The sequence below is a fragment of the Pan troglodytes genome, chromosome X, assembly GCF_028858775.2.
Source record: "Pan troglodytes isolate AG18354 chromosome X, NHGRI_mPanTro3-v2.0_pri, whole genome shotgun sequence".
In the NCBI taxonomy this organism is placed as follows: Eukaryota; Metazoa; Chordata; class Mammalia; order Primates; family Hominidae; genus Pan; species Pan troglodytes.
In genome coordinates, this window is record NC_072421.2 from 127,692,788 (window position 1) to 127,712,631 (window position 19,844).

At 40.6% G+C, this 19,844-nt stretch overlaps 1 protein-coding gene across 4 annotated transcripts in view; it reads right to left on the reverse strand.

The window, feature by feature from the left end:
* The window catches only part of ZNF280C (zinc finger protein 280C), a 65,983-nt gene that overhangs the window by 41,050 nt on the left and 5,089 nt on the right, over positions 1 to 19,844 (reverse strand). For all 4 annotated transcript variants that reach the window (XM_016943894.3, XM_063804881.1, XM_016943896.3 and 1 more), the window contains exons 2-4: positions 16,384 to 16,430; positions 3,072 to 3,218; positions 9 to 74 (exon numbers count right to left, since the gene is read on the reverse strand). In XM_016943894.3, coding sequence (XP_016799383.1) covers positions 9 to 74; positions 3,072 to 3,218; positions 16,384 to 16,414 — 244 coding nt within the window. In that variant the 5' untranslated portion in view covers positions 16,415 to 16,430. The remainder of the gene's footprint in view (positions 1 to 8; positions 75 to 3,071; positions 3,219 to 16,383; positions 16,431 to 19,844) is intronic.

Genomic DNA, 19,844 nt, shown 5'->3' on the forward strand with positions numbered 1-19,844 from the left:
TACTGTACCTGGACTGTGTGGCTCACTCTTTATTCCTTTTGAAGATGAGCTGGAGTGGCCTCTGTTCAAAATATCTATAAAATTATATTTATTTTAAAATTTGTTATGTGAATGAACTATATACTAATAGAAAAATTCCTCCAAAAACGTATCTTTGCATAACCAATAATTGAAGTATATTTCTTTCCTTTAATGGTGACAGGGTTGTGTACAGATTCTGATTCCCGTGACTTGAAATCAAACCCTTCCCCAACCCTGTGCCACATTCACACCTCTAAAAATCTGGAAGTTTCATGATGGGAGGGCTGACTGGATTAACTTTCTGTACCATTACTCTTGAGTTCTGAATAGGAAATTATCAGAGACTACAGACTAAATTAAACCTGGAGTTCCAGAGTATCTGATTAGACTAAATTAAACCTGGAGTTTCAGAGTATCTGATTAATGTAAGGGGTTTCAAATCTATTACTACGCTAGAAGTCAGTTTGAGCCTCACAAAACCCTCTGGATCGGTTTAAGACTGCACACCCTTGTACCCATATGAACTCCATAACTTCTAGGTTACTGAGGAGTCAAATTGAAATTTGGAAGAATAGTGATTTGCTTAAAATTGCTTATCAGGAAAAGGTACAAAGCATTAACAAATCCCATAAAACCTCAAACATTTTCCTTTTTTCTCTCCTAGTAGAAAAGAACCAGATCCTGGCCAGGCGGGGTGGCTCACACCTGTAATCCCAGCACTTTGGGAGGCCGAGGCGGGCAGATCATGAGGTCAGGAGATCGAGACCATCCTGGCTAACATGGTGAAACCCTGTCTCTACTAAAAATACAAAAAAATTAGCTGGGCATGGTGGCAGGCACCTGTAGTCCCAGCTACTTGGGAGGCTGAGGCAGGAGAATGGCGTGAACCCGGGAGGTGGAGCTTGCAGTGAGCCGAGATCGTGCCACTGCACTCCAGCCTGGGCGACAGAGCGAGACTCCATCTTAAAAAAAAAAAAAAAAAAAAAAGAGAAAAGAATCAGATCTCATGAAACAATTCTATTAAGTGAAGGGTCACACCAAAGTAGGGTTGCTTTCTGATCATAGAAATGCAGTACTCTATGAGTAAACATTACGGAAGTCTTCTAAAAGAAAAATCTCCTCAAACAACTTGATAATGTTTTCATTCAGAAATTCAAGATAAGTATTACTCAATCCACTAAGAGCTATTTTTACTTGTTGGTGGTTATAGTCTACCAATCACAAGTTTTTTGCTCTCCTTCCCCTGCCTTCATTGTTGTTCTATATAAACATTTAGATGAGATCCCATATGCTAAAATATTTTATAGCTCACAAATAAAACATCAATAAAATCACTTAAATTCTGAGTTATCAATATAGAAAAGAAATTCTAGTGGGCCCAATACCCTTTTTGATAGAATCTCTTGAAACGAATACACATTGTTTTGGTTGAGTACTGCTAAGTCATCTACAATCAATATAAATCCAACTTGAATCTTGTCATGCTTCAATAAGATGATTTGAGTAATAATTTTGAAATATGGTAATATTTCAGCATAAAAATTGTCACAGTGACTAGAAATAATAAGAGAATATTCTATTCTACTATCAATAATAAATATGCCAAATATATCTAGCTCATTTAATAATTTAAGTGGCTCTCCACTTAGAACCTCCCAATTTGCCACAGGAAATGATACTGAGAATTCAACTGGCTAAATTATTCTGCCTCTGATAAAACTGAGTAGAAATGCTATTCCAAGTTTAGAGCCAAGAGAAGTAAGAACTAGGCTTTCAGAAAATTTAAAACTCATCTCTTAACCACACTATTACTCGTTGCCATGGTAAGAAAGAAGACTGGTATGCTGGCTACATTCCTTGACTTCTCCAGGCCTAAAATAAGTAAATAAAATGAAAAAGGATCTGTTTTCCTCTTTCTCTCCTGAAATTCAGTTATGTTGTCCCTTGCACTTTAGACATATTTGAGGACTTTTTTTTTTCTTTTTTTGAGATATAGTCTTGCTCTGTTGCCTAGACTGGAGTGCAGTGACGTGATCTTGGCTCACTGCAACCTCTGCCTCCAGGTTCAGGCGATTCTCATGCCTCAGCCTCCTGAGTAGCTGGGACTACAGGCACGCGCCACCATGACTGGCTAATTTTTTAATCTTTATAGTAGAGAGGGGGTTTCACCATGTTGGCCAGGCTGGTCTCAAACTCCTGGCCTCAAGTGATGTACCCACTTCGGCCTCCCAAACTGCTAGGATTACAGGGAGGAGATATTTTATTTTAATAAACATCACCAGTATCTTCACTTTAACATTGTAATAATGCCAAGTCTAATTACTCTAACAGAAATCTAACAATCCACAAAGGTATTGGACATGTTTTGCTAGAAAGCCAAAAAGATTTACGTGTGCTGACTGCCTGCATTGTCCAAGTATAGTGTTGGAAAACGAGGCCCTCCCTCCTTCATGAATATGAACAGTAGTTGCGGAAGATGGTGTGTATGGGTGTAGCCAGAGGCTACAGCACATGCTGGTAGACAGACCAGAGATTCTATAATCATGCAGCACCTATGAATTTTATAGTCATATATCAAGATGATACTTTGATGAGGCAGTTGCTTAGACATCCGAACCCCCATCAGACACTAACACAAACTTATTTAGCATATCAGGATATTTTAAGAAAAGTATTCCAAATACTTCCTTTTCTGTAAATCTGAGTTTAAGGGAGAAAAAAAATTAACAAATAAATAGGCTACTTGGTTCCATTAAAAATTATGATTTCCAATCTCAGAAGGCCTACAATGCTGTTCAGGTCATCTTAACCCTCAATTAACTTAGTTATTTCCTTTTGCTCACATCTGATATTTTAACCTCTCACCTCCTTACTCCAGTCCCCAACTACATTCCCGCTTTGATTCTCACAAGTTCTTACTGACCTTTACTCTCCCTCTTACCTCTAACTCCTTACAGAAGAACAACAGTATGAAGGACAGATATCTCATATATTTTCCATTAGAAACAACCATCTTATGAAACGTTACTTCACTGAAAGTAAATGCTTACTTGAAATGGCTGGTTTTGAACTTGATATCTCTCCAACAAAGATCAGTTCATCGTCATCCTCATCCTGAGTTTCTTCTACTTTCTTCTGCCATGGCTCTAGCTCTTCTTCTTCACATTCCATAAAGAGTTCTGCCGTTTTTGAAATGTCTAATTTTCAAGAGGAGAGAAGCTAACTTTATTTTCAAAGAGAAAAATATTTTCTGTGCAATACATAGTATGATATTTAAGATGCACTGTAATAATCCTAATAGCAATTACTGACTTGATATTTGTTTGTTTTTGTGACAGAGTTTTGCTTTTGTTGCCCAAGCGTGATCTCGGCTCACTGCAACCTCCGCCTCCTGGGTTCAAACGATTCTCCTGCCTCAGCCTCCCAAGTAGCTGGGATTACAGGCGCCCACTGCTACGCCCAGTTAATTTTTGTATTTTTCATAGGGATGGGTTTCACCATGTTGACCAGGCTGGTCTCGAACTCCTGACCTCAAGTGATCCGCCTGCTTCAGCCTCCCAAAGTGCTGGGATTACAGGCATGAGCCACCATGCCCAGCCTACTGACTTGATTCTCGTGCCTCAGCCTCCTGAGTAGCTGGGACTACAGGCATGGTCTACAGTGGACCCTTCCCCACCCTGAGCGGCCATCTCTGCCTTGTAATCAGTACATGGTAGCAAAAGAAATGAGCTCAGAACTAAATCTCTAAGATCTAAACCAGTTAAACTTGGCTAGACAGATAGATAATGAAGGATAGTAGTCATTTACAGTGGCCAATACATTTTAGGATCAAATCCAAAGTGAGTTTTAGTTATAGGACTAGGATGATTATATCTACAAAAAAGACTGTAGCTATTATCTGAAAAAAAAATCCACTTGTATAAACAAGGGAGATAAACTAAGAATAAGAGAAAATACATAGGAGATATACTAGAAAAACGGAACCAGATTCAGGTATATCAGGCACAGGGCAAAGCAGGCACGAGGTACTAGACTGAAAATAGGGAAATTAAGTGAAACTTAATTCTGTTCCAGGACAGATTAGACATTTCTCATTTGAAGAAACTAAGTAAAAAATATACTGTGAGTATCACCAGCCTACAAGTTCTGACCAAAATCAGATCTCCTGGGAAGCATTTTAGTGCCTCACTCTTAAATATGGGTGGACAACCAATGCGTACCAGAAAATTGAGGAAAACCTTCAATGTGAAACACCAAAGCAATAAAACAGATTAAAGGATTTTAAAGAAAACCGACAGCCAGGCAGGATGGCAAACTAGATACAGACAGGTGGAACAGCTGCCACCGAGGGACTGTGCACTCTTAACAGATCTTCAAAGGGGAGGTGCTGAGTGGGCTGAGGGAAGACACAGAAGCTAGAATGAAGCGGGAGGAAACTGCGAAGCCTGTATGGGGCTACTGTGCACCTGGATTGGTTCCTGGCCCCCAATGACTACGGGGGAATGGGTGAGTTGAACTGGCAAGGAACAACTCACTCTTGCCATGGACCTCTGGGAATCCCGGCAGGAGAAGACCCTTTGATCACCACTGACACTTTAGTTGGCAGGGAGAGCTGCTTAGAGAAGTGGTAGAGGCAGCACACGAGCCAGAGTGGAGCCCAGAGGGTTTGTTGCAGGAACATCTGTATTCAAGCACAGCCTGGGATGCCCATCCCCCTAGGCGCTGCTTGTTTCCATAGGAGACTGTAGCACTAGGGGAACTGTCAGACCTGAACTCTGCAGGGTGGTCTTGCCCATCTGACCTGAGCACTCTTTGGTCTGCTGTCCTCTCCTGGAGCCCCAGTCTGCCCATTCCCTCTTGCAGTACAGCCTAGGGTGCCCTGATGGCCCGCATCATAGCTCCTGAGCTGGCCAACCGGGCTTGACCAGCGGAGAGCTCCAGCAGGGTTGCCCCTGTGGCCATGCACTGGCCCACCTGCTCATTCTCCCCACTCCAGCTTACCCTGGGTCCATGGCCACCCTCCACATCACTTTGCCAGTCAGTGCGTATGTGCACAAGTGGATCTTGCCTTCCCTGCCCCGTAAGCACATATGTGTATGTGCACCCTTCCCTGCCTGCTGCCAGTGGGAGTGCACTCCGCCCACCCTCCTCTGCCATACTACCATTGTAGTCGGAGCCTTGGTGAGCACAGAGCCCGCAAGACCTGTGCCCACCAGCACCCTGCCCCTGAGCCACCACTGCCACTAGAATGTAACTACGCACAGAGAACAGTGGACCCTCCCTGAGCGGCCATCTCTGCCTGTATCAACATGTACAAAGAGTGCATACAGTCCTGCAACGGCCAGTGCCCCATCCCCATGCTAATGCCACCACCAGCATGACCATACACACAGTTGCCACCTGGGGCCCCTGCACCCCTGAGCCATGCTGCCTCTGCCACTTCTGCGAAAGCCCACGCAGAAGCCACTAGCACCCTGCAGCAGCTGATGAGTGTGCACTCTGCTGTGCTGCTGCTGCCATTGGCATGTGTGAACAAGAATGGGCCCTGCTGTCACTGCCCTACAAAACAGTTTGGCTGGCACCACCCATTGGCGTGCTGGGACAAGAGGTCCACGAGCACCTCAGTCCCCCTAGCACAGTGAGTTCCTAACCTTGAGAAGCCAGAGAAAAAAGCAGAGGCCCAATATCAGTCCTACAAAATTAGAGCATGCACTCCAGGAGTTGTAAGCTGAGCCTTGGCCCCCTAAAATCTTCTAGAAATGAAGCCAGTTGACTGAATCTACCTTATACCACAATCAAACCCTTAAGGTCATCAGGTAGAAGAAAAAAATAATCCAAAGGACAGTGACTTCAAAGACTGAAGGAACATCAGCCCACAAAGAAGAGAAAGAACCAGCAAAAGAACTCTGACAACTCAAAAAGCCAGAGTGCCTTCTTTCCTCCAAACTGCATTCGCTCTCCAACAAGGGTTCCGAAGGGGGCTGAGATGGCTGAAAGGACAGAAAAAAGAATTCAGGATATGAACAGGAATAAAGGTCACCGAGATGCAGGAGTACACTGAAACCTAATCCAAGGAAGCTAAGAATCATAGTAAAACAATACAGGAGCTGACAGACAAAATAGCCAGTATAGAAAAGAACGCAACTGACCTGATAGAGCTGAAAAACATACAAGAATTTCAAAATGCAATCATAAGTATTAATAGCGGAATAGAACAAGCGGAGGAAAGAATCTCAGAACTTGAAGACTGGTTTTCTAAGATAGCCAAAAAAATAGAGAGAGAAAAGAATGAAAAGGAACAAACAAGACTTCTGAGAAATATGGGATTATGTAAAGAGACTACTAAACACCCACATCAAAAAGACAGATCTCAATTTAACATCCTACCATGACAACAAAAAGAACTAGAGAACCAAGAGCAAACCAATTCCAAAGCTAAGAGAGAAGACAAGAAATGTCCAAAATCAGAGCTGAACTGAAGGAGACTGAGACAAGAAAAACCATTCAAAAGATCAGTGAATCAGGGAGTTGTTTTTTGAAAAAATTAATAAAATAGGCCACTAGCTAGACTAATACAGAAGATCCAAATAAACACAATAAGAAACAACAAAGGAGATACAACAACTGAACCCAGAAAAATACAAATAAACATCAGACAATATTATGAACACCTCTATGCACACCAACTAGAAAATCCAGAAAAAATGAATAAATTTTGGGACACATTCACTCTCCCCAGACTGAACCAGAAATAAACTGAAGCCCTGAATAGAATAATAACGAGCTCTGAAATTGAACCAGTAAAAAGAGCCTACCAATCAAAAAAAGGTGAGAACCAGATGGATTCACACTTGAATTCTACAAGATGTACAAAGAAGAGCTGGTACTATTCCTACCGAAAGTCCTTCCTAACTCATTCTATGAGGCCAGCATTGTCCTGATAACAAAACCTGGAAGAGATACAACAAAAAAATAGAACTTTGCTGGATGCGGTGGCTCACACCAGTAATTCCAACATTTTGGAAGGCGGAGGTGGGTGGTTAACTTGAGGCCAGGAGTTCGGCCTGAATAGGTAACATGGTGAAACCCCCATCTCTACTAAAATACAAAATTAGCCAGGGTGATGGTGAAAGCCTGTAATCCCAGCTACTTGGGAGTCAGAGGCAGAAGATTCACTTGAACCCAAGAGGCAGAGGTTGCAATAAGGTGAGATCACACCACTGTACTCCAGCCTGTGCGACAGAGTAAGACTGAGTCTCAAAAAAATAAAAAAATAATAATAATAATAAAGAACAGCTTAGCCAGGCATGATGGCAAGTACTTCTTTCCCAGCTACTCAGAATGCTGAGGTGGGAGAATCACCTGAGCCCCAGGAGACTGGCGATGCAGTGAGCCATGATGGCACCACTGTACTCTAGTCTAGGCAAACGCAGTAAGGACCTGTCAAAAAAAAAAAAAAAAAAAAAAGACCAGCAATATTATACAACATTTCCCTCTCATTCACCCTTTCTTTCTCAGGAAGAATCCACCAAAACGGGACTTAAGAAGGAGGACAATGCAGGATGCAGAAAATCTGACATTCGGCACAATACAAAAACAAAAGAAAATCCCAGGACAACAGCTGTGCAGTAGGTCTACAGAGCAAACAGCCAGAGTAGCGCAGGAGAATATCATTTCCAGGAGACCGGCCAATCTTCCAAAATATTAAGCATTAAATTGTTAGATAACCTGACAAGTTTCACAGTGTAACAAAAGTGAATTAAGAGGCCATGGGGCCGGGAGCGGTAGTGGTGCATGCCTGTAGTTCCAGCTACCCAGGAGGCTAAAGAATGAGAATCTCTGGAACCCAGGAGAGAACGAGAATCTCTGGAACCCGGAAGGGGAAGTGCAGTGAACTGAGATCGAAACACTGCACTCCAGCCTGGGAGGCAGCGCCAGACTTCGTCTGAAAAAAAAAACAAAAAAACAAACAAAAACAAAAACAGAGGTGACAGAAGGAGCCAGGCGTAGGGGCTCACGACCTTAATCCCAGCACTCTGGGAGGCCGGGGTGGGCGGATCACTTGATGTCAAGAGTTTAAGACCAGCCTGGCCAACATGGCGAAACCCTGTCTCTACTAAAAACACAAAAATTAGCCAGGCATGATGGCGCACACCTGTAAGCCCAACTATTTGGGAGGCTGGGGCAGGGGAATCGCTTGAACCCAGGAGGTGGAGGTTGCAGTGAGCTGAGATCGTGCCACTGCACTACAGCCTGGGTGGCAGAATGAGACGCTATCTCAGAAAAAATGAAAAACAAAAAACGAAAAAACCAATAATCAAAAAACCAAAAAGCTTTCATGCCAACATCTTTGATGAACATGGATGCAAAAATCCTCAACAAAATATTGGCAAACCGAATACAGCAGCACATCAAAAAGCTTATCTACTACTATCCTGCAGGCTTTATCCCTGGGATGCAGGGTTCGTTCAACACATGCAAATCAATAAATGTGATTCATCACATAAACAGAACTAAGGACAAAAACTATCTGATTATCTCAATACACGCAGTAAAGGCTATCAATAAAATTCAACACCCCTTCGTGTTAAAAATACTCAATAAACGGTCAGGTGTGGTGGCTCAGGCCTGTAATCCCAGCATTCTGGGAGGCCGAGGTGGGCGGATCACGAGGTCAAGAGATCAAGACCATCCTGGCCAATATGGTGAAACCCCGTCTCTACTAAAAATAAAAAAATTAACTGGGTGTGGTGGCGCGCATCTGCAGTTCCAGCTACTTGGGAGGCTGAGGCAGGAGAATGGCTTGAACCCAGGAGGCGGAGGTTGCAGTGAGCCAAGATCGTGCCACTGCACTCCAGCCTGGTGACAGAGTGAGACTCCGTCTCAAAAAAAAAAAATTCTCAATAAACTAGGTATTAAAGGAACATACCTCAAAATAATAAGGGCCATCTATGACAAACCCACAGGCAACATCATACAAAATGGGCACAAGCTGGAAGCATTCCCCTGGAAAACCAGCACAAGACAAGGATGCTCTCTCTCACCGTTCCTATTCAACACAGTATTGGAAGTCTTGACTAGAGCAATCAGGCAAGAGAAAGAAATAGACGGCATCCAAATAGGAAGACAGGAAGTCAAACTATCCCTGTTTGCAGACAGCATGAGCCAATATCTAGAAAACCCCATAGTCTCTGCCCAAAAGTGCCTTAAGCTGATAAACAACTTCAGCAAAGTCTCAGGATACAAATCAACGTACAAAAATCACCGGCATTCCTATACACCAACAACAGTCAAGCCAAGTGCCAAATCAGGAACACAATCCTATTCACAACAGCTACAAAAAGAATAAAATACCTAGGAATAGAGCTAACCAGGGAGGTTAAAGATCTCTTCAATGTGAATTACAAAACACTGCTGAAAGAAATCAGAGATGACACAAACACATGGAAAAACATTCTACGCTCATGAATTGGATGAATCAGTATCGTTAAAATGGCATACTGCCCAAAGCAATTTATAAATTCAATGATATGCCTATCAAACTACCAATGACATTCTTCACAGAACAAGAAAAAGCTATTTTCAAATTCATATGGAACCAAAAAAGGCCTGGATAGCCAAGACAAACCTAAGCACAAAGAACAAAGATGAAGGCATCATGCTACCTGCCTTCAAATGGTACAGGGCTACAATAACCAAAACAACATGGTCCTGGTACAAAAACACATATATAAACCAATGGAACAGAATAGAGAGCCCAGAAATAAGGCCACACACCTACAGCCATCTGACGTTCGACAAAGCTGACAAAAACACACAATGGGGAAAGGACTCCCTATTCAATAAATGGTGCCAGGATAACTGGCTAGCCATATGCAAGAGACTGAAACTGGACCCCTTCCTTACACCATACACAAAAATCAACTCAAGATGGATCAAAGACTTCAATGTAAAACCCAAAACTATAAAAACCCTGGAAGACAACCTAGGCAATACCATTCTGGACATAGGAATGGCCAAAGACTTCATGACAAAGACGTCAAAGGCAATTACAACAAGAGCCAAAATTGACAAATGGGCTCTAATTAAATGAAACTATAGACAGAGCAAAAGAAACTAGAGACAGAGTAAACAGACAACCTACAGACAGGAGAAAAATTTTGCAAATCATGCATCTGACAAAGGGCTAATATCCAGTATATATAAAGAACTTAAACAAATTTACAAGAAAAAAGCAAACAACCCCATTGAAAAGTTGGCAGTGGATGTGAACAGATGCTTATCAGAAGAAGACATACATGCAGGCAACAAGCATATGAAAAAAAGCACAACATCGCTGATCATTAGAGAAATGCAAATCAAAACCACACTGAGATATAATCTCTCACCTGTCAGAATGGCTATTCAAAAGTCAAAAAAAAATAACAGATGCTGGGGAGGTTGCAGAGAAAAAGGAACATTTATACACTGTTGGTGGGAGTGTAAATTAGTTCAACCACTGTGGAAGACAGTGTGGTGATTCCTCAAAGAGCTAAAAACAGAACTACCATTAGACCCAGCAATTCTATTACTAGGTATATACCCAAAGGAATGTAAACTCTTCTATCATAAAGACACATGTATACATATGTTCACTGCAGCACTATTCACAGGAGCAAAGACATGGAATCGACCCAAATGCCCATCAATGGTAGACTGGATGAAGAAAATGTGGTACATATACACCATGGAGAACTTTGCAGCCATAAAAAAGAGCAAGGTCATGTCCTTTGCAGGAACATGGATGGAGCTGGAGACCATTATCCTTAGCAAACTAATGCAGGAACAGAAAACCTAATACCACATGTTATCACTTATAAGTGGGAGCTAAATGATGAGAACACATGGACATATAGAGGTGAACAACAGATGCTGAGGGCCTACTTGAGGGTGGAGGGTGGGAGGAGGGAGAGGATCAGGAAAAATAACTCATGAGTACTAGGCTTAATACCTGAGTGATGAAATAACCTATACAACAAACCCCCAAGACATGAGTGTACCCATAACAAACCTGCACATGTATCCCTGAACTTAAAATAAAAGTTAAAAAAAGAAGACACAGATAATACAGAGCAAGAGACAATAATAGGATATAATAAACATCTTTAGACAGATAAGACAACGATATTATATAAAGACAGCCAAAATTCAGTTAAAAAAAAAAAAGTCAAATGTCAAAGTTGAGTAAATGTGAAACCAAAAGACAAAAAACACATATATTAAACACAGAAAACAAGATTGGTAGAAAAATCATTTTCAAAGGTATAAAATGCACCTAACAAAAGCTCCAGAAAAAAAAAAAAAGAGAGAGAAAAAGGAGAGGAGAAGTAATCAAAGGAAAATACAAAAAAAATTCCTAGTTCTCATGGATATAAATCTACAGAAAGAAAGGGCCCACTAACAGCCAGCACAATGATCAAGAATAAAAACTACACTAGCGGGACATACGAAATTTCAGAATATCAGAAATTGCCAGGTGGCTGAGTGTGGTGGCCCAGGCCTGTAAACCCAGCACTTTCGGAGGCCAAGGCAGGTGGATCACTTGAGGCCAGGAGTTCGAGACCAGCATGGACAACATGGTGAGACCCCGTCCCTACTAAAAATACAAAGATTAGCTGGGCATGGTGGTGCGCACCTGTAATTCTAGCTGCTTGGGAGGCAGAGGCACAAGAATCGCCTCAACCCAGGAGCCGGTGGTTGCAGTGAGCTGAGATCGGACCCTGCCACTGCAATCTAGCCTGGGTGATGGAGAGTCTCACTCAAACAAACAAACAAGAATAAAGAACAGCTTAGGCAGGCATGGTGGCACGCACTCTAGTCCTAGTTACTCAGAAAGCTGAGGTGGGAGAATCACCTGAGCTCCAGGAGATGGGGCTGCAGTGAGCCATGAAGGTGCCACTGCACTCCAATCTAGGCAACAGAGTAAGGGCTTATCTCCAAAAAAAAATAAGAATAAGAATAAAGACCAGCAATATTATACAACATTTCCCTCTCATTCCCCCTTTCTTAGTAGGAATCCACCAAAACAAGATTTAAGAAGGAGAATGGCACAGGATGCAGAAAATCTGACATTGAGCACAATACAAAAACAAAAGAAAGTCCCAGGACAAGAGCTGTGCAGGAGAATACCACTCCCAGGAAGCTGCCAATCCCCCTAAATATTATTAAAATATTAAACATTAAATTGTTAGATTACCTGACAAGTTTCAGTGCAGGAAAAGTGAATTAAGAGGCCATGGGGCCGGGCGCGGTGGTGGTGCACGCCTGTATTCCCAGCTACACGGGAGGCAGAGGTGGAGGCATGAGAATCGCTGGAACCCGGGAGTGGGAGGTGCAGTGAGCCAAGACTGCGCCACTGCACTCCAGTCTGGGCGACTGGGAGACTTCATCTCAAGAAAAAAAGGGGACAAAGAAGTGGGGGGGCGCGGTAGCTCACGACCTTAATCCCAGCACTTTGGGAGGCTGAGGCGGGCAGATCACTTGAGGTCAGGAGTGTGAGACCAGTGTGGTCCATATGGCAAAATCCTGTCTCTACTGAAAACAAAAATACAAAAATTTGCAGTGCATGGTGGCGCACACCTTTAATCCCAGCTAGGCGGGAGGCTGAGGCAGGAGAATTGCTGGAACCCGGGAGGTAAAGGTGCAGTGAGTTGAGATCACGCCACTGCACTCCAGCCTGGTTAACAGCGTGAGACTGTCTCAGAAAATAAAATAAAAGAGGGCCAGGCGCGGTGGCTCACACCTGTAATCCCAGCACTTTGGGAGGCTGAGGCGGGCAGATCACGGGGTCAGGAGATCGAGACCATCCTGGCTAACATGGTGAAACCCCGTCTCTACTAAAAACACAAAAAAATTAGCCAGGCATGGTAGCAGGTGCCTGTAGTCCCAGCTACTCAGGAGGCTGAGGCAGGAGAATGGTGTGATCCTGGGAGGCAGAGCTTGCAGTGAGCCGAGATCACGCCACTGCACTCCAGCCTGGGCAAGAGCGAGACTCTGTCTCAAAAAAAAAAAAAAAAAAAAAAAAAAAAAAACGCTCTGGAAGGGTGTGAGTGGCTATAGGTTTTAATAAACTTTGCTGACTTATAAAATGAAAATTTTAATTGAACAATACATAGAAAAAGAGAAAAGGAAATGTATCCATCATAATACATTAATACAGTACCATGCTCACCCGTGAACAGTATTACGGTCATCATAAAATCATCGAATATGATTTACTGAAAAATTCAGATATAACTACATTGAGAGATGCTTAAAAGGAAGAAAAAGCTTTAAGAAAACTAAAATCCTCGAATATGATTTACTGAAAAATTCAGATATAACTACATTGAGAGATGCTTAAAAGGAAGAAAAAGCTTTAAGAAAACTAAAATCCTCATCTTCCTTGATAGAAAATCACTAGGTAATGGCAAAACTTGATGATTCAAGAGACAACATATGTACATATGAGTTTTAAAAATTGAGAAACGTGGAATTATTAGAAAAACAGCTATACAACTGAAAGTACATGCTTTCAGTTTTTTAGCTTGAAAAAACAGGGAGTATGTAGGTACCTGCATGTGCTCACACATACACACCTATCTCTACCTCTCTCTCTCTCCTTCACTCCCTCCCTTCAAGAGACTGTGCTTAAGTAACTTAAAGCCTTTTCAAGTTGTTTGACTTTAAAAAAAGATAAGTGTATTGTTTAGGTTAAAAAATAGTGAAGGAGATGTAAACTAATGTAACAGCAATGGGGTCTGGGCACAGTGGCTCACACCTTTAATCCCAGCACTTTGGTAGACTGAGATGAGGCCAGGAGTTCGAGACTAGCCTGGCCAACATGGTGAAATCTCGTCTCTACTAAAATTACAAAAATTACAAAAATTAGCTGGGAGTGGTGGGGCACATCTGCAATCCCAGCTACTTGGGGGGCTGAGGCAGGAGAATCACTTGATCCTGAGTGGCAGAGGTTGCAGTGAGCAGAGATGGCACCACTGCTCTCCAGTCTGGGCCACAGTGCTAGACTCTGTCTCAAAAAAATAAAAAATAAATAATAAATAATAAAAATGGGAATGTATATAAGTGGTGGAGTGACATGTGGATTGTCGGGGACAACTATAAGAATAAATAAAAACAAAATAAAGCTTCTTCAGGGTTCTGGCTTAGACAATGATATCTTTGTTTTTCAAATGCAGTCATTCCTAACAGTAATTTTACTATATTAAAATAATGCCATTTCTACTTTTGACTCAAAATTAAGACCATCCTTTAGCATGGCCTTAACATGTAAAACTTGAAAACAATGATTTGAGGACAGTACACAAACAAAACCTCTTAACAAATTGGTTCCATTCTTTTAAAACATTTTGATTTCCTCTTCTATACAGATATGCCAGATATCATGGCTTGGCATAACATTGTTTGATGTTCAGTAGTCTGCCTACCAAACAAAGAAACCCCCAAAACAAAAAATCTTCACATTCTCCCAAATGTAACCAATATTATGAACTGACCCTTTTTTCCAAATACCTCAAAAAACATTACATAGAATGTTGTAAGTCAGACAATAAAAAGTATTAATTCATATTTCAGTATTTGTATATTCTGAATACTTGAAAATACCGCACTCATTGTGTCCTTTGAAGTCCTCATTCGTACTGCTTCTTCCACCTGGAATACCCTTTCTCCTTACCTTATACTGTCCACATCATTCGAGTATAGTGGAAAGAGCATGCACTTGACATCAAATTGAATAGTTCAAATCCTCACTGCACCATTTTTAATTATGTGACTCTGGAGAAATTACTTGAACCTATTTTCTCACCTCTAACATGAGCACAATATCTACCTAATAGAAGTGGTAACAGAGATTCAGGAAAATGCCATATTAATAAGTATCTAACTTCAAACAGATATCCCCCCAAATTGATTCCTTGCCCCTTTCCAACTCTTAGTTCAATTATAACTTCCTCAGCAAACCATTAGATTTGTTTTTCTTTAACCTCTTACTGCACTGACAGTCTATGCTATGCAATTCAAGATTTAATATATATGATCTCAAACTGCCTATTTCTTAGTGTGTCTTAATTATACATGTTCAACTCCAAAGTAAGCTCCTTGAGAGTGAAGAACATATTTTCTTTCTTTGTATTTCCTCCTACACACAGTAGTGTATTGGATATGTAGTAGGTACTTAACACATGATTATCTATGGGGTAAGAAACTAGGTAAAGCCAGGCAATGCCAGATTTAAAGAAACAAGGGAGACTCATATATACTGATGATTGAAAAAATAATTTACATTCATGCTGACACCATTGTGATATTATGGGAACAAATAAATAGGTCTTCCCCATTCTTTTAAACTGAGTACTGTCATTGTTAATTTCAAGATATGCTACTGAGCAAAAAATTTTAAAAGGCACATAATAGCATATATAGTATGATCTTATTTAGAAATTATTTTTTGTCTATGCACAGAAAAAAGTTTGTGATTATGTATACTAAACCTACAACAGTAGTTATCGCTGGGGATGAGAAGGAAACATTTCATATCTATTACTGACATGTTTACTGTATTTTTTTTAAACTAGGAATATGTATTACTTTAATAAATATTTGTTTTGGCCAGGCACAGTGGCTCACGCCTGTAATCCCAGCACTTTGGGAGGCCGATGTGGGTGGATCACTTGAGGTCAGTTCGAGACCACTCTGGCCAACATGGTGAAACCCCATCTCTACTAAAAATACAAAAATTAGCCAGGCGTGGTGGCGGGTGCCTGTAATCCAAGCTACTTGGGAGGCTGAGGCATGAGAATTGCTTGAACCTGGGCAGCGGAGCTTGCTGTGAGCCGAGATCACGCCACTGCACTCCAGCTTAGGTGACAGAGTGAGAATCTGTCTTAAAAATAAACAAACAGGCCAGGTGCGGTGGCTCACGCCTGTAATCCCAGCACTTTGGGAGGCCGAGGTGGGTGGATCACGAAGTCAGGAGATTGAGACCATCCTGGCTAACACAGTAAAACCCCGTCTCTACTGAAAATACAAAAAATTAGCTGGGTGTGGTGGTGGGCGCCTGTAATCCCAGCTACTCAGGAGGCTGAGGCAGGAGAATGGCGTGAACCCGGGAGGTGGAGCTTGCAGTGAGCTGAGATCATGCCACTGCACTCCAGCCTGGGCGACACAGTGAGACTCTGTCTCAAAAAAATAAAAATAAATAAATAAATAAATAATATTTGTTTTTAAGAAAATGTGCCCACTTCTGTCTCTAATCTTTTCTTTTGAAAGGTTTACAGTACAAAAACCATGCCTATTAGTATCAACTACAGCAGAAATACTTACTTTTTGGTTGAAAAGGTTTGTCGTCATCCATGAAGTTGCAAGGTCACCTAAGTACGAACACATGACATCAATCAATGTTATGAGTCACTTTAAGTAACACCAAGTATTGAAACATGAAACCTGAGATCCAAAATCTTTGGGTCTAATTTTGATCTCCAGCACACTCACCATATGACTCCAGACAAGACAGTAAGCTAGGTCTCAGTTTTCCACCCTCTAAAATAAAGATGTCTACTACTAGTGTGGATTTTGTTAAATTAAATGCACATAAATTTAGTCTTTTTCTCCTACAAAAGCCCACCTTTTGAGTTTGATATGTTTAATACACACAGGTAATTCATTTTCCATAATTGGTTCATTTCCAAACGAATACATTTAACATATAGTTAAATGTATTAAACATTTACTACTTGAAAAAATCGGAGTTATCAGATTACAAATAAACTTCAAAAGGGATCTTTATGCAAAAATGAGTAATTATCCTGTAATATATGTTTTAGTAAATCTGAATTCTGAAATGCTAAGTGACATTAATCTTTAACTGATTCCTATTCTTCACATTTCAGAAATATTATTACTATAAGAAAACACATACATTTAGATATTTTTAGTTTTTTGAAAAGTAACAGAAAAGTAATTGGATAAATTGCGTAATAAAACAATTCATTTATAAAGTAACTGTTCATTGCCTTTTGTGCTCAGGGTAGTATGCCAGGTTCTAGGGAAAATACAAAGATGAATAAGCCATAGTCCTTGCCTTCAGAAGTTTACAATCCGTCTACGGTTCTTTGGGCTTTTCAAAAAGCTGTTACATTAAACGTTATCAAAAAAAATGTGAATTGCTTTCTAAAACAGGAATTTGTATCCTGAGTTCTCGTGCACTGAGCATACCATATATTCTACATACAGAATAAACACTTTTAAAATACTATTTAAGTTATAAAAAAAAAGGTAAAAATCAGACATCAGAAATCTAAAGTAGGATATACAGAGCTAATTCAGTCTCCACATTTGTCTTTATCTTCCAACTGGCAAAAGCAAACTCCCTAATTCCAAATTATTTGGACGGAATTAGAGCAAAGGGGAAAATATTACTTTAACTCCAGAAGAAGTTACTTGTATAAATGTTTGGATTTCTACTACAAGAGTCTCTAGTGAATTCTGTAATTCAGTAAATGTCCCTGGTTTTGAGGTCTGACTATTCAAATCTCTTTAAACTCAACTACTTGGATAGTTAGTGCTTGTTCCTAAATTAGAATTAAGGTAATACATATGCCACGCAGATAAATACATGACCATTCTTGCTCAACATTAAGGATCTATTGCTACCAAGAGCACAGAATTTTTTAAAGTCACAATTGCACAGCCTATGAGATTCATATAACACTTTTTTAAAAAAATTTTTATGTTTTAGAGACAAGGTCTCACTATGTTGCCCAGGCTGGAGTGCCGTGGCTATTCACAAGCACGACTGATCATCGCATACCACAGCCTTGAACTCTTGGGCTCAAGTGATCCTCCCAAGTAACTGGGACTACAGGTGAACATCACTGTGCCTGGCTTAACACTTTAATTAAATGATCATATAAAATATTTATTGGCATAACCATCCTAAAGTGATTACTAAATGTACAAGTAGTCTATATAAACAAGTCATATTTACTGCCTATGGCTATAGAGATAGCTTTTGAGGCCCAATGCAGCCACCAAAGAGTCTCAATTGGTACGCTCATAAATGCTCTAAAAAGTCAGAAATCTTTAGATGCCATTAGAGCCATAACTTCAGTCCAAAGCTGTGCTATCCAATGAGGTAACCACTAGCCACATGTGGCTACTTCAACTTAATTAAAAAATAAAAATCCAGCTCCTCAGTCACTCTAGCCATATTTCAAGTGCTCAAAAGCCACAAGTGGTTAGCGACTACTATAGTGGATGATGCAGCTATGGAATTTCTATGCGACGACACGTCAAAAGAATACTACCATGCTTAGTTCCAGTTTTTAAAATAAACAAATACATACAACTTCATGGATTCCTTTGGGGAAGAATTGCAGCCTTCTAAAACTATCACAAAAACCCCTAAAGTCACCACATCAGAATTTTGGTGGCAAGGGAAGGAATTGTATGGGGGATTAAGTCAGCTGTCAGAGAAATGGAATATCCAGCAAAGATATGCAGTGGGCATCTTAAGAGCTCCTATAATAGCAACTCCAGAGGGTCTCTAGGTTCTACAACTCAGAGTTGGCATCAAAATAGGCACAAGAGGAAAGAACACCCCATATTTCAGCTACTGATTCAGGTGGAGACACTATACCCATGTTTAATACACTGTTCTTCTGGGGGAAAAAAATGAATTCTGAGTAACTGACTGAGGAAACACCTACTGAACACAACCCATTCATTTTTTTGAAGACTGCCTGTATAAATAATTATAATTCCTATTTATTTTTTGGTTTCAGCTTTTATGTATCTAAAATTCAACTATGTTTTACAAGTTTATTCTACAAAAAGTTAAAAATAGATTGACACAGTTAAAATGGTAAATAGTATATGTATTTTGCCACAATAAAAAAACATTTAAATAGTTAATGGATGTCACTTTACACCCACTAGGATGGCTAGAATTAAAAGACAGATAATCACAAGTGTTGGCAAGGATGTAGAGAAATTGGAACCCTCATACACTGCTGGTGGGAATGTGAAATGGTACAGCCACTGTGGAAAACACTTTGGCAGTTCCTCACAAAGTTAAACAGAGTTATCACATGACCTAGCAATTACACTCCTAGAGACAGACAATTGAAAACATATGTCCACACAAAAATTTGCACACAAATGTTCACAGTGGCATTATTCACAATAGCCAAAAAGTGGAACCAACTCAAATACCCATCAACTCAGGAATGGACAAACAAAATGTGATATATCCATACAACTGAACACTATTTGGTAATAAAAAGGAATGAAGCACTGATACATGTTACAATATGAATGGTCCTTGAGAACATTATACTAAGTGAAGGAAGACAGTCAAAAAGACCACATATTGTATGATTTCATTCATACCAAATGTCTAGAAATGTCAAATCCATAGACAGAAAGTAGAGTGGAGGCTGCATATGGTTGGGAGGGTTGGTGGGAAATGGGGAGTGACTGTTAATGGGTACAGGGTTTCTTACTGGGGTGATGAAAATGTTCTAAAATTAACTGTGGTGCTAGCTGCACAACTGTGAATATACTAAAACCACTGAATTGCACACTTCAAATGAGTAAATTGTATGCTATATGAATTGTATCTCAATAATGCTATTAAGAAAATAATAAGGGCCAGGTGCGGTGGCTTACGCCAAAGTAATCCCAGCACTTTGGGAGGCAGAGGCAGGTGCATTGCAAAGTCAGGAGTTCGAGACCAGCCTGACCAACATGGTGAAACCCCGTCTCTACTAAAAAGATAAAAATTA